Source organism: Emydura macquarii, unplaced genomic scaffold (genome assembly GCF_026122565.2).
Source record: "Emydura macquarii macquarii isolate MOO-44397 ecotype Brisbane River unplaced genomic scaffold, CSIRO-AGI_Emac_v2 contig_3328, whole genome shotgun sequence".
Taxonomy (NCBI): domain Eukaryota; kingdom Metazoa; phylum Chordata; order Testudines; family Chelidae; genus Emydura; species Emydura macquarii.
The window spans coordinates 2189061-2213136 of record NW_027133465.1 but is presented as its reverse complement, the minus strand read 5'-3'; the positions used below and the strand labels follow the sequence as shown (position 1 = coordinate 2213136).

Genomic DNA, 24076 nt, shown 5'->3' with positions numbered 1-24076 from the left:
AAAAATAGCAATGGCTGCCAACTTTTAAAGGCCGCTGAGGGCACACCCACCCCCAGCATCTGCTCTGGCCCACTCCCCATCCTGCTCCTGTGAGGATGTCTACTGCTGCTGACTCCCCCTGCCCTGCACTCTAGGGGTGCTAATCTTCCCCACTCAAGATAGGAGTAACTCCTACACTGAAATGGGAGTTATCTGGATAGTGCAGAGGATAAAACAGGGGTCAGGATTCTGACCTCCTCCAGTGCAGTAGATAGGCTCTCTGCACCCTCTCCACACCTATCCCCACTGTGCAGCCATGCAAGTCAGGTTAGGGTATGTCCCTGGAAGGGAGAACAGAAATGGCGACACATTGTCCCTTAGGAACAAATGCTACCACCCTGACTCACGCCAAGCATTACCGTCCTCTGTAAGCAGTCCCTTTGATATCAGCAAGACTATCATCTGCCACTCACACACTCTACGTAAGCATCAGGGAAGATTCAACAAGAAGCTATGTTCCGTTTTCTGAATGTTAATGATGAATGGCTTGCACATGTGTGTTCCCCTACCATCCATGCGTAGGGGATCCCAAAGCACTTTATTGACTGCACACATTCTCTCTGTGTAGGAATTACTGATAGTCCAGGGCTAAAGAGTTGCCACCTCTGGGGTGACAAGCGATAGATTTTAATGGCACACAGCAACAGCACCCAATTCACTATTCAGGATAGTGAATATCCAGTCAGTCCAGAACATCCCCCCACCCCTGTGAAAAGTGCATTGGGTTCTTAAATGACCACAAAGGCTCAGGACACTGAGTTTTATATCACATAAGAACATAAGAACAGCCATATTGGGTCAGACCAATGATCCATCTAGCCCAATATCCTGTCTTCTGACAGTGGCCAATGCCAGGTGCTTCAGAGGGAATGAATAGAACAGGCAATCATCAAGTGATCCATCCTGTCAGCCATTCCAGCCTCTGGCAAACAGAAATCCCTGCCTATCCTAGCTAATAGCCATTGATGGACTTGTCCTCCATGAACTTATCTAGTTCTTTTTTGAACCCTGTTATAGTCTTGGCCTTCACAACATCCTCTGGCAAGGAGTTCCACAGATCGACTGTGCTCTGTGTGAAGAAATACTTTTCCTTTTGTTTGTTTTAAACCTGCTGCCTATTGATTTCATTTGGTGACTCCTAGTTTTTGTGTTATGAGGAGTAAGTAATATTTCCTTAATTTTTTCCACACCAGCCATAATTTTATAGATCTCTATCATATCCCCTCTTAGTTGTCTCTTTTCCAAGCTGAAAATTTCTAGGCTTATTAATCTCTCCTCACATGGAAGCATTTCCATACCCCTAATCATTTTAGTTGCCCTTTTCTGTACTTTTTCCAATTCCAATATATTATTTTTGAGATGGGGTGACCAGATCTGCACACGGTATTTAAGATGTGGGTGTACCCATGGATTTATAAAGAGGCAATATGATATTTTTCTGTCTTATTATCTATCCTTTTCCTAACGATTCCCAATGTTCTGTTAGCTTTTTTGACTGCTGCTGCATATTGAGTGGATGTTTTCAGAGAACTATCCACCATCATTCCAAGATCTCTTTCCTGAGTGGTAACAGCTAATTTAGACCGCATCATTTTGTATGTATAGTTATGTTTTCCAATGTGTATTACTATGCATATATCAACACTGAATTTCATCTGCCATTTGTTGCTCAGTCACTGTTTTGTGAGATCCTTTTGTAACTCTTCGCAGTCTGCTTTGGACTTATCTATCTTGAGTAATTTTTTACCATCTGCAAATTTTGCCACCTCACTGTTTACCCCTTTTTCCAGATCATTTAGCAATATGTTGAACAATTCTGGTCCCAGTTCAGACCCCTGGAGGACACCACTATTTACCTCTCTCCATTTTGAAAACTGATTTTTAATTCCTACCCTTTGTTTCCTATCTTTTAACTAGTTACTAATCCAGGAGAGGACCTTCCCTCTTCTCCCACGACCACTTACTTTGCTTAAGAGCCTTTGGTGAGGGAGTTTGTCAAAGACTTTCTCAAAATTTACATACAGTATATTCACCGGATCACCCTTGTCCACATTCTTGTTGACCCCCGAAAAGAATTCTAGTAGATTGGCGAGGCATGATTTCCCTTTACAAAAACACGGTTGACTCTTCCCAAACCAACTGCATTCATCTATGTGTCTGATCATTCTGTTCTTTACTACAGTTTCAACCAATTTGCCTGGTACTGAAGTTAGGCTAACCGGCCTTTAATTGCCAGGATCGCCTCTGGAGCCTTTTTGACATTGGTGTCACATTAGCTATTCTTCAGGCATCTGGTACAGAAGCTGATTTAAATGATAGGTTACATAGCACAGTTAGGAGTTGTGCAATTTCACATTTGAGTTCCTTCAGAACTCCTGGGTGGATACCATCTGATCCGGGTGACTTATCACTGTTTAATTTATCATCAAGAACAGCAGCACTTGTAGCAGCTCAGTGTCACAGTGTCCCTGACGCTGTGCTGGGGCACTGGCTTGGTATTTGCGCAGAGGAAAATATAGCCACCACGTGCTATATTCTGCAGCACGTGGGTTTTCCTTAGAGAGTTCCTATGCTATGGTCAAGGCTGTTTAACTTGTGCGATGTGATATCACAGCTTGAGGTGGCATGTCTGGAGACCATGTTTATTGTTAATCACCTAGTGTTGATATTTAAAGAATAGCAAAATGTCATAAATCACTGATGTAATTGCAGAGCTTTTCACGCTGAAAGTAGATTAAAGAGTAAGGCCAATTTACTAGATCCAATGCAACAAATGAAAAAAAAAATCAGTTATGAACCTGTTTCATTAATTTTAATCTTTGCATTCCCCATTTCAGCAAGGGAGGAGCTTTATATGCCAAGGATGTATGAAATATCAGCCTTTTGGATGGCAGATGTCTCTTTTGAGCTCTGATCTTTCAATAGTAGGATATTTACATACTTAGAGAGGAAATCCACACCTGAGCAGAGAGCCAGCACAAAGTTTATGAACCACTTAAGTTCTGTTTTTAAGGACTTAAGTGGCCCTTAAGCAGTAACATAGTTCTTGCGCTGGGTTTCTGCACAGGAATGAACTTCACGCTCATTATATCAGTACACTATTGGGTAGCTTCATCCACTATATGAATGGAAGACGTGTAATTCCCTGAAAAGCTGCTTGTTATTGAAAGCAGAGTAGGCTCTTAACGAGCAGAAACAATCTGCATTGTAATTCCTGGACAGTAGAATCTGACGGTTCTTTGGTTGTCAGTGGGAAAGCTCATTACACATGGACACAATGTTGGATTTACATATAACAAATCTTCCTGCCTTTAAAAAAATGCTGTTATACATGGATCTGACGTCAGATTCCCCTATAACAAGGCTCATGATTGACAGCTCAGCCTTGAGAAATGCTATCCCGAAAATATCATCTTGAAAATGAAATGACTAGTATAATTTATTCCATGTTCTGGTGCCTGCTTTTTACTGCAATAACTAAGAACCCCAGTAGCCAGCAGTCAAGAATTTGCTAAACTAATACTTAGGCAAGAGTCTGCACCAGTTAGTACCCAGCTATCCAGTTTACAGTCTTGTGAAGACTGCCAAAGATAACATTGCTTATTACATAATGACTCCTTGGCATTAATCCAAAGCACTGTAGTTAGCCTTCTTGGGCTCTGGAGAAGGTTGGCAGAGAATCAAATCATGGACATCAGCATATCAAGCTGACTCATTGGTACTGATGTACTTCTAAGAGGCTCACATCTGAGGTCGGCTTCCAGGACCATTGTAGATGGTGAGACACAGAAGGTGGTGCTCACTGCCAGGGGCAATATCCTTTCATCAGCTGATCCATGGAACAGCCCTGGATCGGCTTCAACAGGGCCTGTGGTAAGTGTGGAATTGCAAGTACTGAATTGGCCCTATGAGCATGGCAAGTTTGACTTTACAATTCCAACACATTTCCACGGCACACCTACTTTTTCTGGGAAAGCTGAACATACGGGATAAGTAATTAGATTGAATTTAAACTCTGACACTCCAAATTTTATCCGAGATTTCTGGGAACCCTTCCCAAAGTTTGGGAAAGACAGAAAGACACAGTGAATTATCATTGAATTATCAATAATTCAGCAACATATGTAAGCATGTGTTTTACTGTAAGCCCACGTCACCCTATGACTCCAACAGGACTATTGATGTGCTTAAAGTTAGGCATGCACTTTGCTGATTTGGGGCATGAACTGCAGAAGTGATTCATGCCATCTCCTACTTCTAGTGATGCTCATGCTGAAACCTTCAATCTATTTACTGCTTTCTTTTTTACATTACAAATGTCAGGCCTTCTCTATGCTTTCTAAGCTCTTTGGAGGCCTTTAACAATCATATGTACCATGAGGCTGTAACTCCGGTCGCAGCTCCTCCTCTCTGTAAGTGAGACGGGAGGGGATGCTGAGTCTGTCAACTTGGGACTGCTGTTTTCAGGGCACCATTGCAAAATACTCTTGGAAAACTCCATTCATTTGAACAAGAGAAGCCAAACGATGGGCCAGATTGGATTAATGGCACTCACTCACTGGCTGCTTTGTGGGAAAAGCAACGTGGGTCATCGGCACAGGAAAGGAGTGTCTTCTCCTGCTCTCTGGCACTGCACAGCAGTGGCAGGACAAGTGGAAGCTTAAGTGACTGCAAAGGAACCTGGATGCCAGGGAGCACATCCCGAAAGGAAAAGCCCTTTTCACCCAAGGGGGGGCACAGACACTTAGTCTAAGTGGAACATACGTCAGAATTAATTCTGAGGGCAACTGTGCACTGTCTCACAGGTGGCTTCTGACCCCTGCAATACACCCTGGGATATATGTAAGATAGAGATAAAAAGATTTCTTAAAAAGGGTTGACTAATAAAGGAAACAGATGGACATAGACCCAACAAGGTGAATTAGTTCCACTATTCTACAAAGATTGGCGGAGCCAATGGAGGCTTGCCATTAGAGGAAAGAGTATAATGAAAAGCTGGGTGGAGAGGATATGGGTTTGATAGTGCAGAAAAAAGTCTCTGTCCCTTTAATTTCTCAATCTGTGTGTGCCTTACCCCTGGGAGGACCTTCAGAAGCTTTATATTAGTCATGAAAGTCTTCAGATATCTATTTCCCATAGGCAACCACCGGGGCGTTAGTAATGACACAGTTTTTGTCCCCTGCATCTTTCTGCTGTTCCTTAGTAGTATTTCATTGTACACAATTCACCACTCCACCTCTGACTGGGAACAGAGGACTTGGGCTTTAATTCTTGTTTAAAACCCCCCCAAACACTTACCCTCCATCAAATGGATTCTCTCCCGGGATGAGATGTGTGCTGTCCTTGCCAATCAGGAACTTGATTCGATCATAGAAAGAGTGCAGGTTCTGTTGGGATGCAGGGGCTTGAATCTCCTGTATGATATTCAGGGGGTCAGGTGAGCCCAGGCACAGTGGGTTAACATGGCACAATGACTGCAAGCAGCAGTCAGGGTCCATACAGTCCATCAAGCCATCTGCAGAAAGGAAAGGAAGATTTCAGAGCAGCAGTGACAAAGTGTGTTGAATCAGCAAGTGGTCAGACCCTTAGCTAGTGGACATTAGTGAAGCTCTACTGATTTCAGTGGAGTGACACAGATTTACACCAGGTTGTTGTTTTAAAAGCTATCTGAGTTTGAAAAAATGACCCACAAACTAGCAGATTTTTTTTTAAAGCAGGAGAACTGAAAGTCTCATGGGATTGATAATAGGGTATGGAATTTTTCACCTCGCTCTTGGTCACCCCATCAAATTCGGAGTAGGCTGGTAGTGAGTGAAGATCATTACCATCTGATGGCTGTTCCTGGCTTATGTGAAATGAGGTTGGTGCCTCAGTCCAGTTCTCTATAGAAAGGAATCTAAATCACAAACTCTACCATCACATCCGTGCCATCAGTTTCATTCTTGGCAGAGACACTCAGAGCTAAGGAGGCACTGAGTCCAGATCCTCAGCTGGTGCAGAACCCCACAGCTCCATCAGTGGTGCCACCTGCTAAAAGTCTGTGCTGGAAAACTGAACTACCATCTCACGCTTGAAGGAGTGGTCACTGAAAGATTTAGTGGTGGGGAAAGGGATAAAGCGGGCCTGCGGGGGAGGGGAATGTGTCCTGTATCTGCTTGTGCTGTACCTATTCTCTGGATCAATAGAGGGCTTTACGCTGTACCTTTCACCAGCACTAAATTTTTAACAGCACTAGCAGTCACATGCATGAGGAAAACCTACTAAGTGTATTTTACTGGAATTAAGTATTGTTGTTTGCCAAGCAACCACATGTGTAAACAGAAGCATCCATTTTTCACAGGATTGTCCTCTCATCCCCAGTACATGCTGTGATGCCATAGTTCATCACAAAAATCTTGGTAATAAACAATGATGGGGAAGGAAATGCTTAGAAAAAACATCATAACTCTGTGGGGGTTTGGCGAAGCATTACATTAAAAATAAGTAGTTAGCATGCAGTTGAGATGGATTCTTAAATCAGATTAAGGGACTAGACATTTGGGGTTGGGTAATGGGATATGGAGCTCTTCACTTTGAAGACATCAGTTCAAACAAGGCAGTTTGATAGTGAAAATTGTTACCATGTGATGGCTGCTCAAAGGCCTATGTGAAATGTATGGGGGGAGGGTCTCAGTCCAACCCCTAGAAGCAATCTGTATTAGCCAAACCACCCTCAACAGCTAGTATCCCATTGGCAGTCTCAGCACAGAGGCAAGAACTGAATGTGCATAGAAAGTGAAACTGTACCAGGAGTGGGTCCCTCTGGTGGCAGGACAAATATTTTCAATTTCTAAAAAAATATTGCAATGTTAAGCAAATCAGCTTGCCTTTACTACAAACTGTTTGCCAGGGTCTGATCCCAGTTGCACAGGCATAAATCACTGACTTAAAAGCAATTATTCCAAATTCACACCAGGGTACTAAGAACAGTGTGTGTGTGTGTGTGTGTGTGTGTGTGTGTGTGTGAGAGAGAGAGAGAGAGAGATTGATTTTCAAAAATGGTCAGCATTGGCTAATTGCCATTGATGTTAATGTGAGCACATTTAGGCCACCGCTGAGTGCTTCTGAAAATCCAATCTATTATCTCTCTTCCTGTCCGTACTTATAGCTCTTGCTATAACTCTTTCCAAATTGTCATGAAAATGCACCAGCTCACGCACAAAATCTACCCATCTGCCTTGTCTCATGATGACTGATGATAATGACAAAAATACTAATTATATTTTACTTGCCCATCAAAAGAAGCAGATGACTGGGCTAGCGCTAGCAGGATTTTGCAAGGCTGAATCTCAGCTGGAATCTGAGACACAGTTTAAAAAATAGAGAACCGTGTAGCTATAATATGCCTATCTATATCTACCTATTTAAAAAACAAAAACAAAAAAACAAAAAACCCAAACCCCACCCCGTTACTGGAAAGATTACTGCTTCAAGTGAGATGACACCTTATCATTTGCTCCCACACATTAATAATGTTTTCTAAGGTTGCAGACCCTGTAGTGAGAGGCTGGCAAACCTGCTGTATGGTACCTTTTCATTATCCTGTCTTTATTTCAGACATCAGAGCTGCAGTTTGGGATTTGAAACAGTAAAATGGCAAGGGACTTCTGTCTTCACAGAAAGCTGCAGATGCGTGTTTCAGGAGTAGACACATAGGAAAATATTTGGCTGATGCAGGAATGCTGGGAACCAGGTTACATATTATCCTTTCTCCTAATACTTTTCAGTCCTGTGTTTTTTAAGTTGGGTACAACTACACTAAAGGACCTTGTCACTGACATCTGAAAGCAGATAAACTCAGATTTAGCTACTCAGCTTTCATTGACTTTAATGGAAGCTATAGTGCTAAATTTCTTTCAGCTTGGGAAATTTAGGGGCTCTTGTGTCTGAGATGTCCCAAAGAACTGCAAGAGTTAAACTACAAACCAAATAATAAATAACGATGTGCATCTCCCCATCCAAATTTTTTTTTTTCATTTGTTTTTCACTGTTTAAAAGCCCATCAGTTATCAAAGTGGTGTCTTTCAGTGAACGGTAAGAAGAAATAAATGATGTTGCATACAGCTGTGTCTTCTCACATCCTGTGAGCTCTTACTTTCCCTGTCAAAGTCACTAGGATAAAGTGACATTTATGAAGAATCCTCCCCACAAAGCAAGTTGCTCAGGGAGCTACACAGTTGAATAAAAGCAAGGTCCAATAATCCAAAAGAGATGAAAAGAAGTGAAGGGGGCCAGTATAAAAAGAGAGGCAAAGAGGATCGGGGGAAGGGGTTCAAAACACCTTTGAAACACACTAAGGCAGGAGATGTTTTTTTAATGGTGGGATGATGGACTGAGACAGAAATGGGTGTAAGTAAGCTCTGCCCCCTACAGTCTATTGCAGCTAAGGCAGGATGACCTGAGAGGTATGACAGGATTCCTAACAAGTGGATGTGTAAAAGCATAACTATCCATCAGGGCGAGGCTCAAGGAAGAGGCCTCAAATATGATCCGTGGGATTTAAAAACCAAGGATGCCAATTTAAAGTCAATCCATTGATACAGAGACAGGGTACACAGTAGCCATAATATGCCCATGGTTGCACAGATCAGAGAGTGAATTTGTTGCTGGATTCTGAACCATGTGGAAGAAATTACAATACTCAAACCACAAGGCATGCATTGCTGTCGAAAGGTACCATTGGGTAATTAAAGTAGCAGCCTGTGGAGATTGTGACAGCAACATTTTTTACCACATCCACTACATGGTGCATTCCTTTGGGGTGAGGCTTCAAAAGTAACACACAATTCCTCACTGGACTCTCTGCCTTCAATTGAATCCCTTCAACAAGAGGCAGCCATGAAGGAGCAACGAGATCGACAGAGGGACAATCTGCTCAGCAGCATGACTTCTGCTTCCCTGGCACTGAGGCAGTGGGAGCTCCAAGGCATCCAGCTGGCGCCATTCTGAGACTTTAAGGCCAGAAGAGACGGTTACAATCAGCTAGTCTGACGCCCTGAATAACACAGGGCAGATAATTTCACCCAGTGATTCCTGCAACGAGCCCAATTAATTTTTGGTTGAGCTACATCTTTTAAAAAGACAGCCTTGGGAAGTTGTTCCAAACGGTTACTTGGACCATAAACTCTTTGGGATAGGGCCCATCTTTTTATTTATGCAGCACCTGGCACGACGGGGTCCTGGGCTAGGACTGGGGGCTTCTATGTGCTGCTGCAATACAAGTAATAATAGTAATAACAATCAACTTCATTATTAAACATATGTCTTATTTCCAGTTTGAGTTTTTCTAACTTCGACTTCCAGCCATGCTGGATTTTGCTACTCAGTGCAAACTTCGATCCAAGGGAGAACTAGGACTCACAAAAGATACACGATTTCTCTCAGCAGTATCCTGCATTAATAAGGCCACCAAACTGCTCATGTCAAGCAACAAGACAGGTGACAAAGAAGGGAGTGCTCCCTTAGGTGTCTCACCAGCATGCTGGAGTGACACTTAAACCCTGTATCCCCTTTCTCCATCTCATCCCCACTGCTTCTTTACCCTGTGTGCGAGTGAGGGGGCAGGCACAAAAAGGGGCATGAGCTCTACACACCACGAATTCTAAAAATCACTAGTGATTTTGGATACCTCAGTGATGGGATGCCAAACCCTAGACACCTTAAACAAGTTTGATTTTCAGGTGTTGGTGGCCCAGGGCTTTCTAAAAGTGAGATCCCTTTAACATGTCACAGGCTGGGCACCCAAAAAATCAAGAGTCACTTGTGAAAATCTAGGCCGCTGTGTTCAGTGTGGATAAGTATGCTAATACTGTGCCTTATTTGCTTCCCTGGGATAGCTTCCAGATTAGCTCAAGCACAACCACCTTGCTTTCCCTACCGCTCACCCTGCAAAGACTTACAGAATCAGAGCCACAAGTCCTCTCCTTTTTAAAAAAAATGTTTTGTGTAGTTTATAACAACATGGACTTCCCAGTCTGGACACCAACCTCCTGCTTAGCTGGATGGAACTCTTGCATACACACGACAGAAGAGAAACCTGGATTTTGATGTCCTGCCCTTCCCTCCGAAGCATCAGGAAAGGTTAGGCAGTTGAGTAAACAGAGAAGCTTTGTGGCTGTACAATATTGCCTGTGAGCTTCCCTGTCTGGACTCTTATTTCTCTCAAAGCCCCCCTTGCTGAGATGGGATTAAAAGCCTAAGGCGCAAAGCTAGGCATTAACTTCTAGGAAATGATCTGCCTGCTGGCCATTATTTTGCTTACATGGAGAGGCAGGCTTTTCAACTTCTTTCTAAACTTTGATGAAACAAGTGTGAAGTATTTTTTCCCCAGTACTAAAACTAATTGTCACATTCACACCTACAAATGCATTGCAGGGGAATTCATTTCAAGCAACAGTGGGCCTCCTCTTCTTGAATTCTTTGGGTCACCTCAGCGTTTGCTGGCTGCAAAGTGTTCCCAGGAGCAGCAGAAGCCTGCTTCCCCTTTCACGCCCATACAGCCTAGTGATTTGTTTCCAAGACTCTCAGCTTCAGTATTCAACTCCAAGATCAGAGTTTTATGCAGAGGAAAAGGGCTGGTTTCGAGAGACTGCTTCTGCAGTAAACAAGATCAGATGAGAGCTAATAAAATTTCAAATTAGCTGTGACTTTTCATGGCCCCAGAACTGTGTTGGGTGATTTAATGGGCAGCGTCTTAGTTTGCCGGGATTGAATAATGGATCATTTCTACAGAGTTATGGATGCTGCAACAAAAATCTGTCATGCTAACATCAACTGCAGAATGCAAATAACCTTCAGCTAAAGGTGTTATGATGTGTTTAAGCAAACTATGATGGGTGCTGCATGTAGAATACTGTGATGGAACATACAGGCCATACAGGGAACAGAACAGTATCTACACAGACAGCGTATTTTGGAGCAAGACACGTCTAATCCTAGCCAGAAACCATGAAAATGGAGTCTTTCATGTTGAAAGAGGGTACAAGTTCCAAATGAGCCTTGATATTGTAATCCCAGAAGAATGTGTGTGATAAATTCAAGGCTCCATCCTGCTCCCATTGAAGTCAATGAAAATTTTGCTGCAGACTTTCAATGGGAACAGTGACTAAGAAAAACCTTTTGTAACATACTAAGAAACAAAAATCTGTCAGCCTTTCTAATGCACTAAGGAGCATTTCCCTTGCCTGTACAAGAGTAAGAGGCACTCCTATCTGTCCGTCACGCCACAGAATGGCAGCATGATTCCTTTCCTAGTGACATTATCTGTTGCAACGATAATTATTTGCCCTGTAATGATTTCAGATTTATGACATGGACAGCAAAGAGAATGAGATTTTAACATGTGGCCAGAGTTAATGCAGTTGATTATTCTTGCTGCTTTGTAGCTTCATGGATTTTATGACCAGAAGGGACCATTATGTTCATCTAGTCTGACCTCCTGCACAGAACAGGCCAAAGAAATTCACTCCTATGCAGAGGACCAGCACAAAGCTTACACCTATGGGACTTAAACAGCCAATAGGCTTTGCGCTGGTGCTCTGTGAAAAGCTGAATTTCACCAACAAGCAGTACTCAGTGTATGGGGTTGTAGCATCTGGCCTTATACTACTATGATCTTGAAAAACAGTGAGGAGTCAAAAGAAAACTAAACACAAATGTAACAGAATGATGGAGAGTGGGCCATTCTTTTCTGAGTAACCACCTCATCTTATCATTGTAACCCGTGTCCTTCCCTTCCCCATCCATCTGCCCTATTTTTATTTTGTCTGTTTATGTCCTAAATTAGTTTCCAAAAGCTTTGAGAAGAAGACTATGTCTTTACTTCCTTCTTTGAAATGCCCAATACCCATTTATAGGCTCAAAATAATAAACAAACATTATTTGTATTATAGCAGCCTCTAGAATCTCTGAAACCACAAGAATAATTACTGGGGGTCGCCCTGTCTAGCTATCAGTATCCTATTATTTTCTCTTGCGGTGGATGTGGTGGTGGTGAGGTCATGCGGACATGGGATCTCTCCATTTCTTCAACTGAGACATTCTTCAAATGTCTAGAGAAGGACCATCTCTTCCTTTGCCTCATTCTGCATAACAACAATGTCATTATGCCTCCTTTCTGAGGTAGATGCAAGTGCTGTTCTATGAATCTGCCAACAAGAGGCATTTTGGTAAGGATCAGCCATAAGATGTGAAGTGAGACAACCAAGGTCACTCCTAGACCCTCAATTCCCTTCCTGCAAGACAGCAGTTACAGAGAGGGCTCAGTGACATCCATTTCTGAGTGTCCTGATGTATGGATTCACATCACACTCACACATTCCCAAAGACGACTGCCTAGAGCAAATGCTGTACAACTGCCGCTGTCCCACCAGAGAGTCATAGAAGAAATGAAACCCCTGAAAATGTGAACTAATGATTCTGCTCTCTTACCTGAGGGAAGGGTGATTAACAGCCATCCTCAAAGACAAAGAAAGAAAAGCCAATGATTTATAACAAATTACTGTGTAACAGCTGTTAGATCTTTTCAGGTAAAGCTTGTCATTTCCTCCTCTTTTTAGCAGTTTGTGGTTCTTCCAAGATGACCCTGTTGTCTGATTGGATGTATTCATGATGATAAATGTTAATTTATGATGGCTGTTTTCCCAGGTGCATTCAGATCTTAATACTTCCCTTACCCTTTGTAAATTCAGCTAGCACATTACTGAATCATTTTTTATGGGATCAGGGAATTGGAAAGCTCTCCTACCATGTCTGGGTGACAATCTTCTTGTGCTATAAAAGCCTTGCATGCATAAAGTAAAGGATCTAAACAGCATGCAGGAAACAAAAAATCTGAAATCGCTAAACATTGCAAAGCACTCATCACTTTGCCCACAGCCATTGCATTTGTTTTGGGATTCTGTCAGTCCCTTTACACTATTTCTTTTACAATCCTGCCATTGTTTTCCCTTCTGGCCCTGCATTCTATGAAAACATGAAGTGGGAATGCTCTTGCTGTTCTGAATACTATGCGTGTGTGCCTCAGTCCCACCGGGTGTATCCAGGTGGAGGGGTAAGTGTGATCGTTGCAGAGACCACTAGAGGGCAGGGATGGCAGACTGTAGCTGCTTGCGCACAGATAATGGCCGGAGCCCATCCCCTGCAAGGATTCAGCAGGAAGTGTTGGAGAGAGGGGGACAAGTCAAGTGACCTTCTTGCCTGTGGAGGAAAAAGGACAAAGGCAAAGGGAGGGGCAGAGGCACGTTTGAGGCTGGCTAGCTGGACGCGATCCCCGTTTGGCGGGTGCCCAGGGAAGAGCCTACGGCTGGGCTCTGGTTCCCCACAGGATGGACTTTGCTGTAGCTTCCTGATTTCTGTGCGAACAAGTTCTGTTGTACGCTGTGTTCCTGCCGAATAACAAACCCTGCTGGTTCCCAGCTGTCTGAGAATCGCTTCTGCCTGCAAGGTGGGGTGCACAGCCCCTTTGGGGGCGTCCTACCCAGAGGGACTCACTGTGGGGAACTCACGGTGGGAAAGGGGTGCTGAACACTCAGAGGTCAGATCCAGGAGGCGCTGAAGCCCTACTTCAAGTGAGCCCTGAGGGGAGACCCACTGTACTAGTGTCCTGACTGGCTTCATCAGAGCGGTTCAAGAGCGTGGAGCTAAGTCCACATACCAGCTCTGCAAAGAGAACACTTTCATCCGCAAACAAAAGCAAGGAGGATGATTAAAAAAAAAAAAAGTGCCAGATTCCTCCTGGCAGAAGAGCATAAAGCACCTCAGTTCCCTTCTGCTGATCATTACACACTGTTCAGCCTGCCAACAGGCTTCCACACTATGTGAAGGGGGCAAACAGAATGATCAAGGGAGGAAACTGGGCTAGCTCTGAAGTGAGAGGACTCCAGTGAAATCAATACAGCAATGCTGAGTTACATCAGCTGAGAATCTGGCCCTAGAATTTAGATCGAGGTGAGTCAGTGTTGGTGCATCAACTCTGGTATCTGGTGCCAGCAGTGGCTAATTCCAGATGCCTCAGAGAAAGGTGAAAACCCAAAATGCAACAGCTCAATTGTTTGATGCTCTGTGGCTTAAAAGAGAAGGAGAGAATCTTGTTCTGCTAGAGGGAGTTGGAGGAAGGAGAGGTAGGAATGTGTTTTCAGGCTGCGAGCTCTTGGGCAAGGACTAGTTGAGTATAGAATTGCACTTGGAAAGACAAAGAGGATGTCCTGAGTATTTTGGAACCCTGCATTCTCACTTGGCTATATTATGCTAGGGACTCATGAATAAGACAAATTGAGGAAAGAGGGTTGGCTATTTCAATTGCTGCAGAAGAAAGAGCATAGTATGGTGCCTTTTTCACTTCTCCAGAGAAAAATATCATGCTGATATGGCAGCCCCACTGATACTGAGAAGGCATTTGAGAAAAGAAGATGGGCAGGCCCCTCTTGTGTGCTAAATAGCCTGGGATGGGCCAGTGTTACTTTTAAAATGTCCTGCAGATACCATAATTACCACTGAGTGCCCTTCAGATTTGTTTAAACTGGGGAGAGAAATTAGAGATCCCACACTAGCGTTCTTGGGATTTATGCAGGAGGCTCAAGCACATTTACCTCTCTCATTCATATGAAGATTTTATAATAATATTATAAAATAAGGTGTTATATTTACACTGCGGTCTTCATCCCCTTCCGCACTTTAAATGTGCTACACTGGAATCACTTTGTCCACCATTCTCTGGATTATAACACAATCACTATTTAACACCCCATAGCCAGGCTGCATAGTACTTTAAGACAGGAAGTGAAGGAAAATTCTGCATGTAATGTAAGGAGAATGTAGGTAGGAAGATATAATTATCAAAGTAGGAATTAGGAAAAGACAATGAGGAATAATAACAGCTCCTTGACAAAAGTATTATGGGATCTTTAATGACCATAAATGGTCAGGACTTTGATTTTATCTCTTTTTTAACTGCATCTAATTGTCGCTTACTGGGAAACTGGTTAAATATTGACTCTAAAGAGAGCCACCTACCAAATAATCAGCACCACTGCAGACCCTAGAATCCTTCCTTCCAGTTAATGACCTAGCTTCCTGAGATAAATTCAGGACTAGTGATAAAGCCCCCAACTCAAAGTTAACATGTGAATGGGACTGGATTTTTCGAAAAAAAGGAGCTAGCTAGCTTAATATTGACAGTTCTCCTAAGAACTCAGGGCACTGGGGATAATAAAACAGATCCTAAATTAGGTAATAAAATTGCTAGACTGGCCAAACATTTCTAATGCTCCAGTTGGTAATGCAGAGTGATTCAGACAGGGGGAAGCTTCCCCAAAATAAAGAGTGCTGAAGCAGCTTTGCTCATATGTAGCATATCTGCGAGTTAGGTAGGATATTCCTCCACACATGATCCCTGACAGAGGTGACTGCTGGTAGGAAATCTATTTTCCAGAAATGAAATGTTCCCTATATTTGCCCTTAAGGTTTGAAGGGAGGTTTTATGAGGGCCTTTAAATCTACTTCCAGGTCCTATCATGGGATTAGTTTCTTTGGCTACTTAAGTCTTCCAGGTGTGCACTGTTATAAGCATGTGACAGGCTACTCTGCAGGTGGGTTGCAGAAGAACTGCACTCAGTCAGCCAGTGTTGCACTCCTAAAATAGAGTGGTTATGTAACATAGAACAATGACAAGAGAGTCACTCTAGGATCTTCCTCTCTGTGCATATTTTTAGAAAACTTCTGCAGTTTGCTGTAATCAATTTTGTGACACCTTGGGCACAGTCTGCAAAACTCTTGTAACCTTAACTGTACTGGATTGTTAAAGGTGAGTCACTTTCTGCTGTTTTCCCTATGATGATCCTGGGATAAATACCTGCTCTGGTGTAAAATCTGGTGCAATGCCAGTCCAGTCAATGGACTTACTCTAAGTTGACATCAGTGTAAGTGAAAGCAGAATTAGACCCACCGTGTTGAAATGGTACCTCCAGGCCAGCCCAATGAAACATTTTTCTTGGGATTTTTCCTGGGAATCTCTTTGTTCTAAATGAGGTAAAGATTCTCTTTCATGGAGCGCATCTCTGAAATACTCCTGTCATAGCTTTTCACTGCTTCTCTGGGGCCAACAGCCTTCCACTTTACTGAAAAGGTTCTGTTTTCTGTCTCCCATGGAGTGTGACTTTCCCATAACCTGTTGAAAAAGATTTTAACTCCAGCTCCTATTATACTAAGGAATTTCCAGTGGCAGTGATACAGATGGTACCACTGCGTCAGAACCAGCTGGTTACAGCTGGAATGATAAATTGGGCGGACTGAAACGCTACTTACTGTGAACAGGAGTCAAAGCCCCAAATTGTTTCAATGCAAATCACAATTCCCTTATGAGAAACTTCTGCTTCTAGAGAAGCTCTTCTGGGAACAAAAGGCCAGATTTAAAAAAAATATTTAGATGCCTTGTTCACATTGATTCCAATGGTAGTTTGGCACCAAATACCTTCAAAATATGGCCCAAAGTGACTCCTGGTTTAGACACATGCACAGATGTATATTTAAAGGCTACATTGAAACTAGCCCCACACTGACATGTGAGGAAAGGGGGAAATAAACCACTCTAGTCCTCACACCCCAAGAGAAGGTAAAAACAGCTATACTGGTTCAGACCAATGGTCCATCTAGCCCAGTGTCCTGTCTTCCGACAGTGGCCCTGCTAGGTACTTCAGAGGGAATAAAATGAACAAACATTATCGAGTGATCATCCCCTGCCATCCACTCCCAGCTTCTGACAGTCAGAGGCTAAAGACACCCAGAGCATGGGGTTGCATACCTGACCAGCTTGGCTAATAGCCATTGATGGACCTATCCTCTATGAATTTATCTAATTCTTTTTTAACCCTATTATAGTTTTGGCCTTCACAACATCCCCTGGCAACGAGTTACACAGGTTGAGTGTGTGTTGTGTGAAGAAATATGTCCTTTTGTTTGTTTTAAACCTGCTGCCTATTGATTTCATTGGGTGACCCCTATTTCTTATGTTATGTGAAGGAGTAATTAACACTTATTCACTTTCTCCACACCATTCATGATATTTTGCAGTTCTATCATATCCCTTAGTTGTCTCTTTGTCAAGCTGAAAAGTCCCAGTCTCTTTAATCTCTCCTCATATGGAAGCTGTTCCATACCCCTAATCATTTTTGTTGCCCTTCTCTGTACTTTTTCCAATTCTAGCATATCTTTTTTTAAATGGGCTGACCAGAATAGCATGCAATATTCAAGGTATGGCATGCCATGGATTTATATAATGGCATTATGACATTTTCTGTCTTATTATCTATGTCTGTTCTAATGGTTCTGAACAGCGTGTTAGCTTTTTGACTGCCACTGCACAATGAGCAGATGTTTTCAGAGAACTATCCACAGTGACTCCCAGGTATCTTTCTGTGGCAACAGCTAATTTAGGCCCCACCATTTTGTATGTATAGTTGAGATTATATTTTCCAATGCGCATTACTTTGTATTTATAAACACTGAATTTCATCTGCCATTTGTTGCCCAGTCACCCAGTTTTGTGAGATCCCTTTGTAACTCTTCACAGTCAGCTTTGGACTTAACTATCTTGAGTAATTTTTTACCATCTGCAAATGTTGCCACCTCACTGTTTACCCCTTTTTCCAGATCATTCATGAGCACTACTCCTATCCTTCCCTACAGGAGAGAGGGCCCTCGTACCCACCCAATCTGGGCGCAAGCACATTGTGCTCTCTGAAAAGGTGAAGCAGAGACCACTCTGGCCCATGTTCCGTCAGAGCTCTTGGAGGCAATGTGATAGCCTGAGGCAAAATCCCTCTGGGAGCTCCCACTGGGGTGGTGGCAGGTGTCATTGCTGGTGATAGGGACTGCAGAGCAACAAGCCATTAGTGTGAGTGACTGAACATCTTTTCCTAGTTATCTTGTTGTACAGAGCAGAAGTTGATTTTTCAAGTGACAGGTTTAAAAATCATGGGCTGGATCTATCACTCTGGCTGTTTTGCCCTATCTCAGCAACGCAGAGCAGTTAGAAAGCTAGTGGGTCTAGCCCAAGGATCCTCCATGCATGGAGCCATTATCGTAGCTCCTATGTCACCCTCTCTGCCAGCTCCTAGTGCAGGGAGCTAATGATCTCCAGCCGGCCCCACTATGAGGGAGAACAAAAGTGTCTCAACACCACCTATGCCCCCATGTTTTCTAAGCTGCACCAAACGCTGCTTTGATGTAGCCCAGGATCCAGTCCCATGTATATAACATTATCAAACCCCAAAGCTGTGCCAAAGTCAGCTAAAGCTGGTACTCGTTTTGTACTCTCGCTGCACAGTCCTTGGCAATTGTGTAGTAAGATCCCATTATCATTGTTGTGTCCATCTGTCATGGACTCTTTAACTGTAGGTTGTAGTGCATTGAAAGGGCTGGAGCTTTATTTTCTAATGCTTGTCACAGGATAAACACAAGGCTCATCTTCGCTTCTTCAGTCTACATCTGCTCATCTGTTGCCTTGTTGGCTGACAAGATAATCAACAGTTCCTTTGAAATGGATAACACAGGGAGTCACCGCATACTAAGCGGACACCTCAGGCCATGGAATCTCTGACCAGGTGGTGCCTACATCCCACAGAGCCAGAGTCTGAGCACGCTCTTTTTGATGTTATGTTTATAGGCTCCATTTGCTCTGGGCTGGATTACCTCTGAGATTTTTGCTCTCTCTCTAAGAAATGACCATATTTTCCCACAGAAGCTGGGATTATGCTTAGATATATTTACCATATTTTTACACATGTGGTGTGGTGAACCCTATTGGTGCCTTGTGTCAGCTGTAAATAGAAAGACTAATACAGTGGTATTCGGTTTCATGTGAGGGAACAAGCGGCCTTTGTTCTACAGCCTGTACCCTTTGTATAGGGTTATAGGATCCCTCCCCCGCATCTTTTCTAAGCAGACATTTTGGTCCATTTACCATGCCAGATGTACAAAAGTATTTTAAATATTCGATCAGAATCCTGGTCCTTGTGAAGCTGATAGTCACAGGCTTGGGTTTTTGGGGGTTTTTTGGAGGGGGAGAGAGAAGGGGTGTTTGATCTGCACTGTTCTTGTTAATATGATAAAACAAGACACGTGCAAAATGCAGTTTGCATTTCATAGTCTGGGTTCTGGCCCAGGCTGTGGTTCACAGAGCTTTTTGCTGAGTGACAACAAAACAAATTATGCAGTCTTCCTTATGCCTCAAATTTAATATCTCATCTCCCGTCCTCTAATTCAAACCTTCACACTCTTCCAGCGTTTCCTTTGTAATGAGATAACTCTGAACATTAGCTTTGCATTACGCTGAGCTATTATTCTCATGCCTGACTCATTACGTATGGAACTGGAATCAATAAAACATGGACTAAGAGGGACTAGATGGTTTGTGGGCATGTGCCTCTAGGTTGCTGCTTCACATCCATTCTAGTGAGTTAGGACCCTTGTTGGCAGTCTCAGGAGAGAGGCCAAGGTTCGAATGGACAGGGAAACTCATTCTACAGTGTCATGGCTCACGCACAAAGGTGGAGTGGGGTGGAAGGAAGCTTGCACTGCCACTGACTATGCTGTGCCTATTCTGAGGATAAATAAACCTCAGACCCCTGCACCAAATTCATTCAATTTAAATTCAAATAAAATATGGCTGAATTAGTCTGGCAAAGTTCATCAGCCATTCTCTATCAGCTGTCAAGAACAAGGATCTTATGCACCCTAGAGTCCTCCCAGCTGGTGATGGGCCTTACTAAGAGAAGCAGTGTAAGGCTCTGTGAACTTGATGAATCACATACACTCAAGTCCTACCTCCATCATTGTCTTTTCCATCGCCGCATGCTGTCTCCATGGAAGTATCACAGCCTGCTCCTCTCCAGCCCAGCTGGCAGACACAGTGCCAACCATTCATGTCTAGAGTGCATCTTCCATTGCCATTACACAGTCCAGGGCAACCCTCTGCAAGGGAAATAATCACAAATTCTAATACACTTGAAGATGTTAGGACAACTAGGGACATAGAAAGACAATCTGGAAATGTGGCCAGGGAACCTCTTAAAACAGCTTTTTCCTTTGCCTTCTACTTATCTCTCTTCTCCCACTTAAACAGTATCCTGCATCTTTTGCCATCAGGAATCAATGGGGAACAGTAGACTAAGAGAAGGGCATGACATTCATTGTATTAGTACTTCAAGCTTTGGTGATTACTACTCATGGCTCCCCATCTCTACCGTAATGATGAATTTCTGAGATAGAGATGCGATCTGCTTTCCTGATTCTTTAGCTGTGTATGTGGCAAGCCACCCTACACTTTGGGTTGCCTTGCGAGACCAGGGCTTGGAGTAACCCAAACTCCATGGTGGGTTAGAGTTCTCAGAACTACCTAGGAGGCAGTGGGCTGGGGAAGGTACAACCAAGAGTCTCAGTCTGGCAAGCTGGTACAGTGACTTGCCCACGATCACACATCAACTCAGCAGCAGAGCCAGGAACAGAACCTCGGTTTCCTGAGTCCCATTTTAGTGCCCTCTCCAATGGGCCCCTCTGCCTCTACATATGTATGCACGTACATATGTACTTATCCATCTGTGAAGGGAGGCTACGTGATGGTGAGATGTACTATGAAGGGTTTATTGACAGGACTTTGGAATTATTGCATTGTTCGCAAGAGGCAGGGCCATGAGTGAGCTATGTAGGTCATCCCATACAAGTGCTGCTAGAGCATTCATATCACACCACACCTTCATGCACGCCGCACATGTTCAATAGAGTACAGAAGTGCCATTTCGGTTTGTAAAATCTGTTTACAGAGATGTAAACACTTTTACTGAAACTATTTTTTCTACACCTCTGCTTTCAAAGGCAGTTGCCTTAGTTTGTGAGTCCAATTGAACAAGCAACAGAGGGAGGCAGGAAAACTCTTTAAAACTGACCTTAAATAGTTTTTATAGTTATACACAGAGTATGTCACTCCCCTAAAGTGTATGTGCCTGTATGTTATTATAGGCAGAGCTTATAGTCAAGGCTGCTTGACATTTCCCATTATAAAACCATGTCTTCAGCTGCTTACAACTTTGCCAAACGTTAGACATTTGGGCTGAAATTTTCCATGCCCGATGTCTGTCTCAGGCTGGATTTTTTATTTCTTTAAAGTTTCAGCTAAAAAAGTTCAGCAATTTCCAAGAAGATGATTAGCAACAAATATGTTGTTTGCCCACGTAAAAAAAAATTCTTACAGCCATCTCATTGGCAAACTCTAATGTCTGCATGCTTTGGCGCACTGACTTGAAATTTGGCAGGGGGTTGTCGTGGTGTCAGAGATGTGAATTTTGCTGTCCCTGTGAAAATCTGCCCAAATTTGTCCAAGCTATAAGGCTCTGAGAACCCCCCGTTTGCAAATGCTCAGTAAAGTCTGGCAGCTAAATTTTCCAGAGATTCTGTCTCACTGTGCATGCTGCATCCCCTCACAGCTCCTGTGTGTCAACTGAGAATGTCAGAAAACTCTGTGAGGAAATTAATAATTCTGTATTTAGTGCAGGGCTTAGATTCTGTGCAGTAAACAATGAATGGACTCACACACTGAATGATGAGGATAAAAAGAAATAGTGAACAGCTGCTCACTCAGTGAGCACAGTCTATCCTATGCACTGAATGAGTCAGGGGTCCTGTGGAAAATACAACAGGTGATCATGTAATTAAAGATTGCATCATAATGCATATGCAAGAGGAAGGAATTAAGTTTGCCAGGAAATCTTAATTCTGTCTTTTCCTCACTTTTGAGAGCTTGCCTTTGGTAACCTTAACATTCTCTTAACCATCTTTTGGATGTAATTTCCTATTTTTTTTATATATACAAAAACCTATTTTACGTCAACTTGAATAGATTTTCATGCTTCCCACTGAACCTTGTCCAGTTGAATCCAAGGAAACCATGGCAAGTGGCTTAGAATGAAGATGCACAAAAAAAATCGTCCCAGTAAAGAGAGAATGTGTGTGTGTGTGAGATATACACAATATCAGTACTCTAAAGTATAGTATTCTGCACCCTACCAGGACCAGGAGCATGTACTATATGTCCCATTCGGAAACTGGGAATCTCCCTTTCCCGGTGGAATAAAGCTTCTCTTCCTAGCCCTGCCGAGCTGTAAGATTTCAGACAGTGAAGTTGTGATGTTTTAACATTCAGAGAAGCTGTCAGTAGTGCAGGAGTGAATCCTCTCCATTCTGGACCACTGGCCAGGAGGAGAGATTGCACATTTGAGGGGCTAAGGGGGAAACATTTCTTTGTCAGGTTCGTTTTAAAAAACCCAACAACTGGGGCTGCATAGTGAGACTCAGAATTCTGGAAAGTTGGAATAGAACCCAGAGGAGATGGATTGGTGGGCAGAGGGCAGGCTCAAAGGTGCATGATAAATCCTATTTATTACATGTCTCTGCAGTTTATGATGTGGCTATGGTCACCATCACACATATATGAGTGCATACATTATTATGCATTCCACAATAGCCCTGCCCAGTAAAGAATGCTAAGAAATAATAACACAAGTGAACCTGTTAAAAAAACCCAGGTACTGAAGGAACAAGATAATCCAGTGTTTGAGAAGCACTTCTGACTATCCACAGAGCTGGAATATACACATGCTTTATAGTCCCCTCAGATCCAGGTCAGCATGTTTCGCAAGCTCTGTGATCTTGTCTGCTTGTTTTTACTAACTGAAATTTGGTGGAAGAGGGCATTTAAAAAGTGAATGGGGCTTTAGGAAAAAAAACTTTTAAGGACCTATTTCTGCTGTCCCGAAATATGTGGAGATCTCATTGGAGTCATCTGAGTCGGCAGTGCAGGACTGAGTCCTATGTGGGTTTCTAAATGAAACACTTGCAAGTGCCAGTATAAAAACTGGTCTTAAGAAGGGAGAGGGGCAGCTTTGCCCATCCATGGGGACTTCAAGCATACCATGTAAAAAGCAGTCTTAAACCAGGAGCACACTGGAAAAAACCAGACATGTTTCAACTAGACAAAAATGAATGTCATACTATCACAGGGACATTCACCAGAACTAGCAAGAGACTACCCTGCCATTTTAAGACTGGTAGCCAGAATAACCTCCTGTTAATGATCTGAAAAATTAAGGCCCCCTAATTAGTCTCAATTATAAACTAAGTGTAGCTGGGACTTCCTTCAAGTTAAGCCTCATTGCCATTTAAAATTGGGCTTCAGGGATAAGACATACTCGGGTTTGATTGTCAAGTAGCGCCAGGAGAATGAATTTATTCTTGTCTTTGTCTTTCCTCTATCAGGCTGTAAAAAAGGCACTGATGCATCTTCTGGTGTGTCTCACCAGACCTGGTGGAGTTCAGAATCCAGCTGGCCACAGCTGGATGCAACTCAGAGGCATGAAACAAATGGTTGAAAACAAGAACAAGAACTTTAAAATTACCTAGAAAAGTTGTGTGTGCTCCAAAGGAGAGCAAGGCCTTAAGAGATCTCTCCATACTATGGGAACACAGTAAAATGTTTTGAAAAACACTCAACCAATGGGCCAGTAGAGTGATCCTAATAAGAGAGGGATGAAGGAGACCAAAATCAGATGGTTCCTAGTATATTAAGGCAAAATCTGGCTTGCCTCACTCGTGTAAATACACCCATATTAATTGGCCAAGTATTGCAAGCAGGATTTAGCAAGTGACTGCACCAGGAGCTGTGGCAACTCTGCACTTCTCAAACTTGCGTGCATATAGTTATGCACCAAAATAAGTGATCTGATTTTCCGAAGACCTGAACCCACAACAAACTTCACTTAGTTCAAAGGGAAATGTGGGTGCTCAGCACCTTTGCAAATCAGACCATTTATTTAGAAGCCTTGCTATGGATTTAGGTGGTTAACTTTTAGTGAGAGAGTTATTCACCAATAAACAGGTATGAATTTATCCTGAGTGATATTATCGGTTCCAGTGGCATTTAGGGTAGAGGGAAACTCTCTCAAACCAGGAG

The 24076-nt window shown here is 43.0% G+C and overlaps 1 protein-coding gene across 1 annotated transcript in view; it reads right to left on the bottom strand.

Annotated features, from left to right (window-relative positions):
• The window catches only part of TENM4 (teneurin transmembrane protein 4), a 486586-nt gene that overhangs the window by 105293 nt on the left and 357217 nt on the right, over window positions 1-24076 (bottom strand). Inside the window, exons 16-17 of the mRNA XM_067533333.1 lie at window positions 19900-20046; window positions 5338-5554 (exon numbers count right to left, since the gene is read on the bottom strand). Coding sequence (XP_067389434.1) covers window positions 5338-5554; window positions 19900-20046 — 364 coding nt within the window. The remainder of the gene's footprint in view (window positions 1-5337; window positions 5555-19899; window positions 20047-24076) is intronic.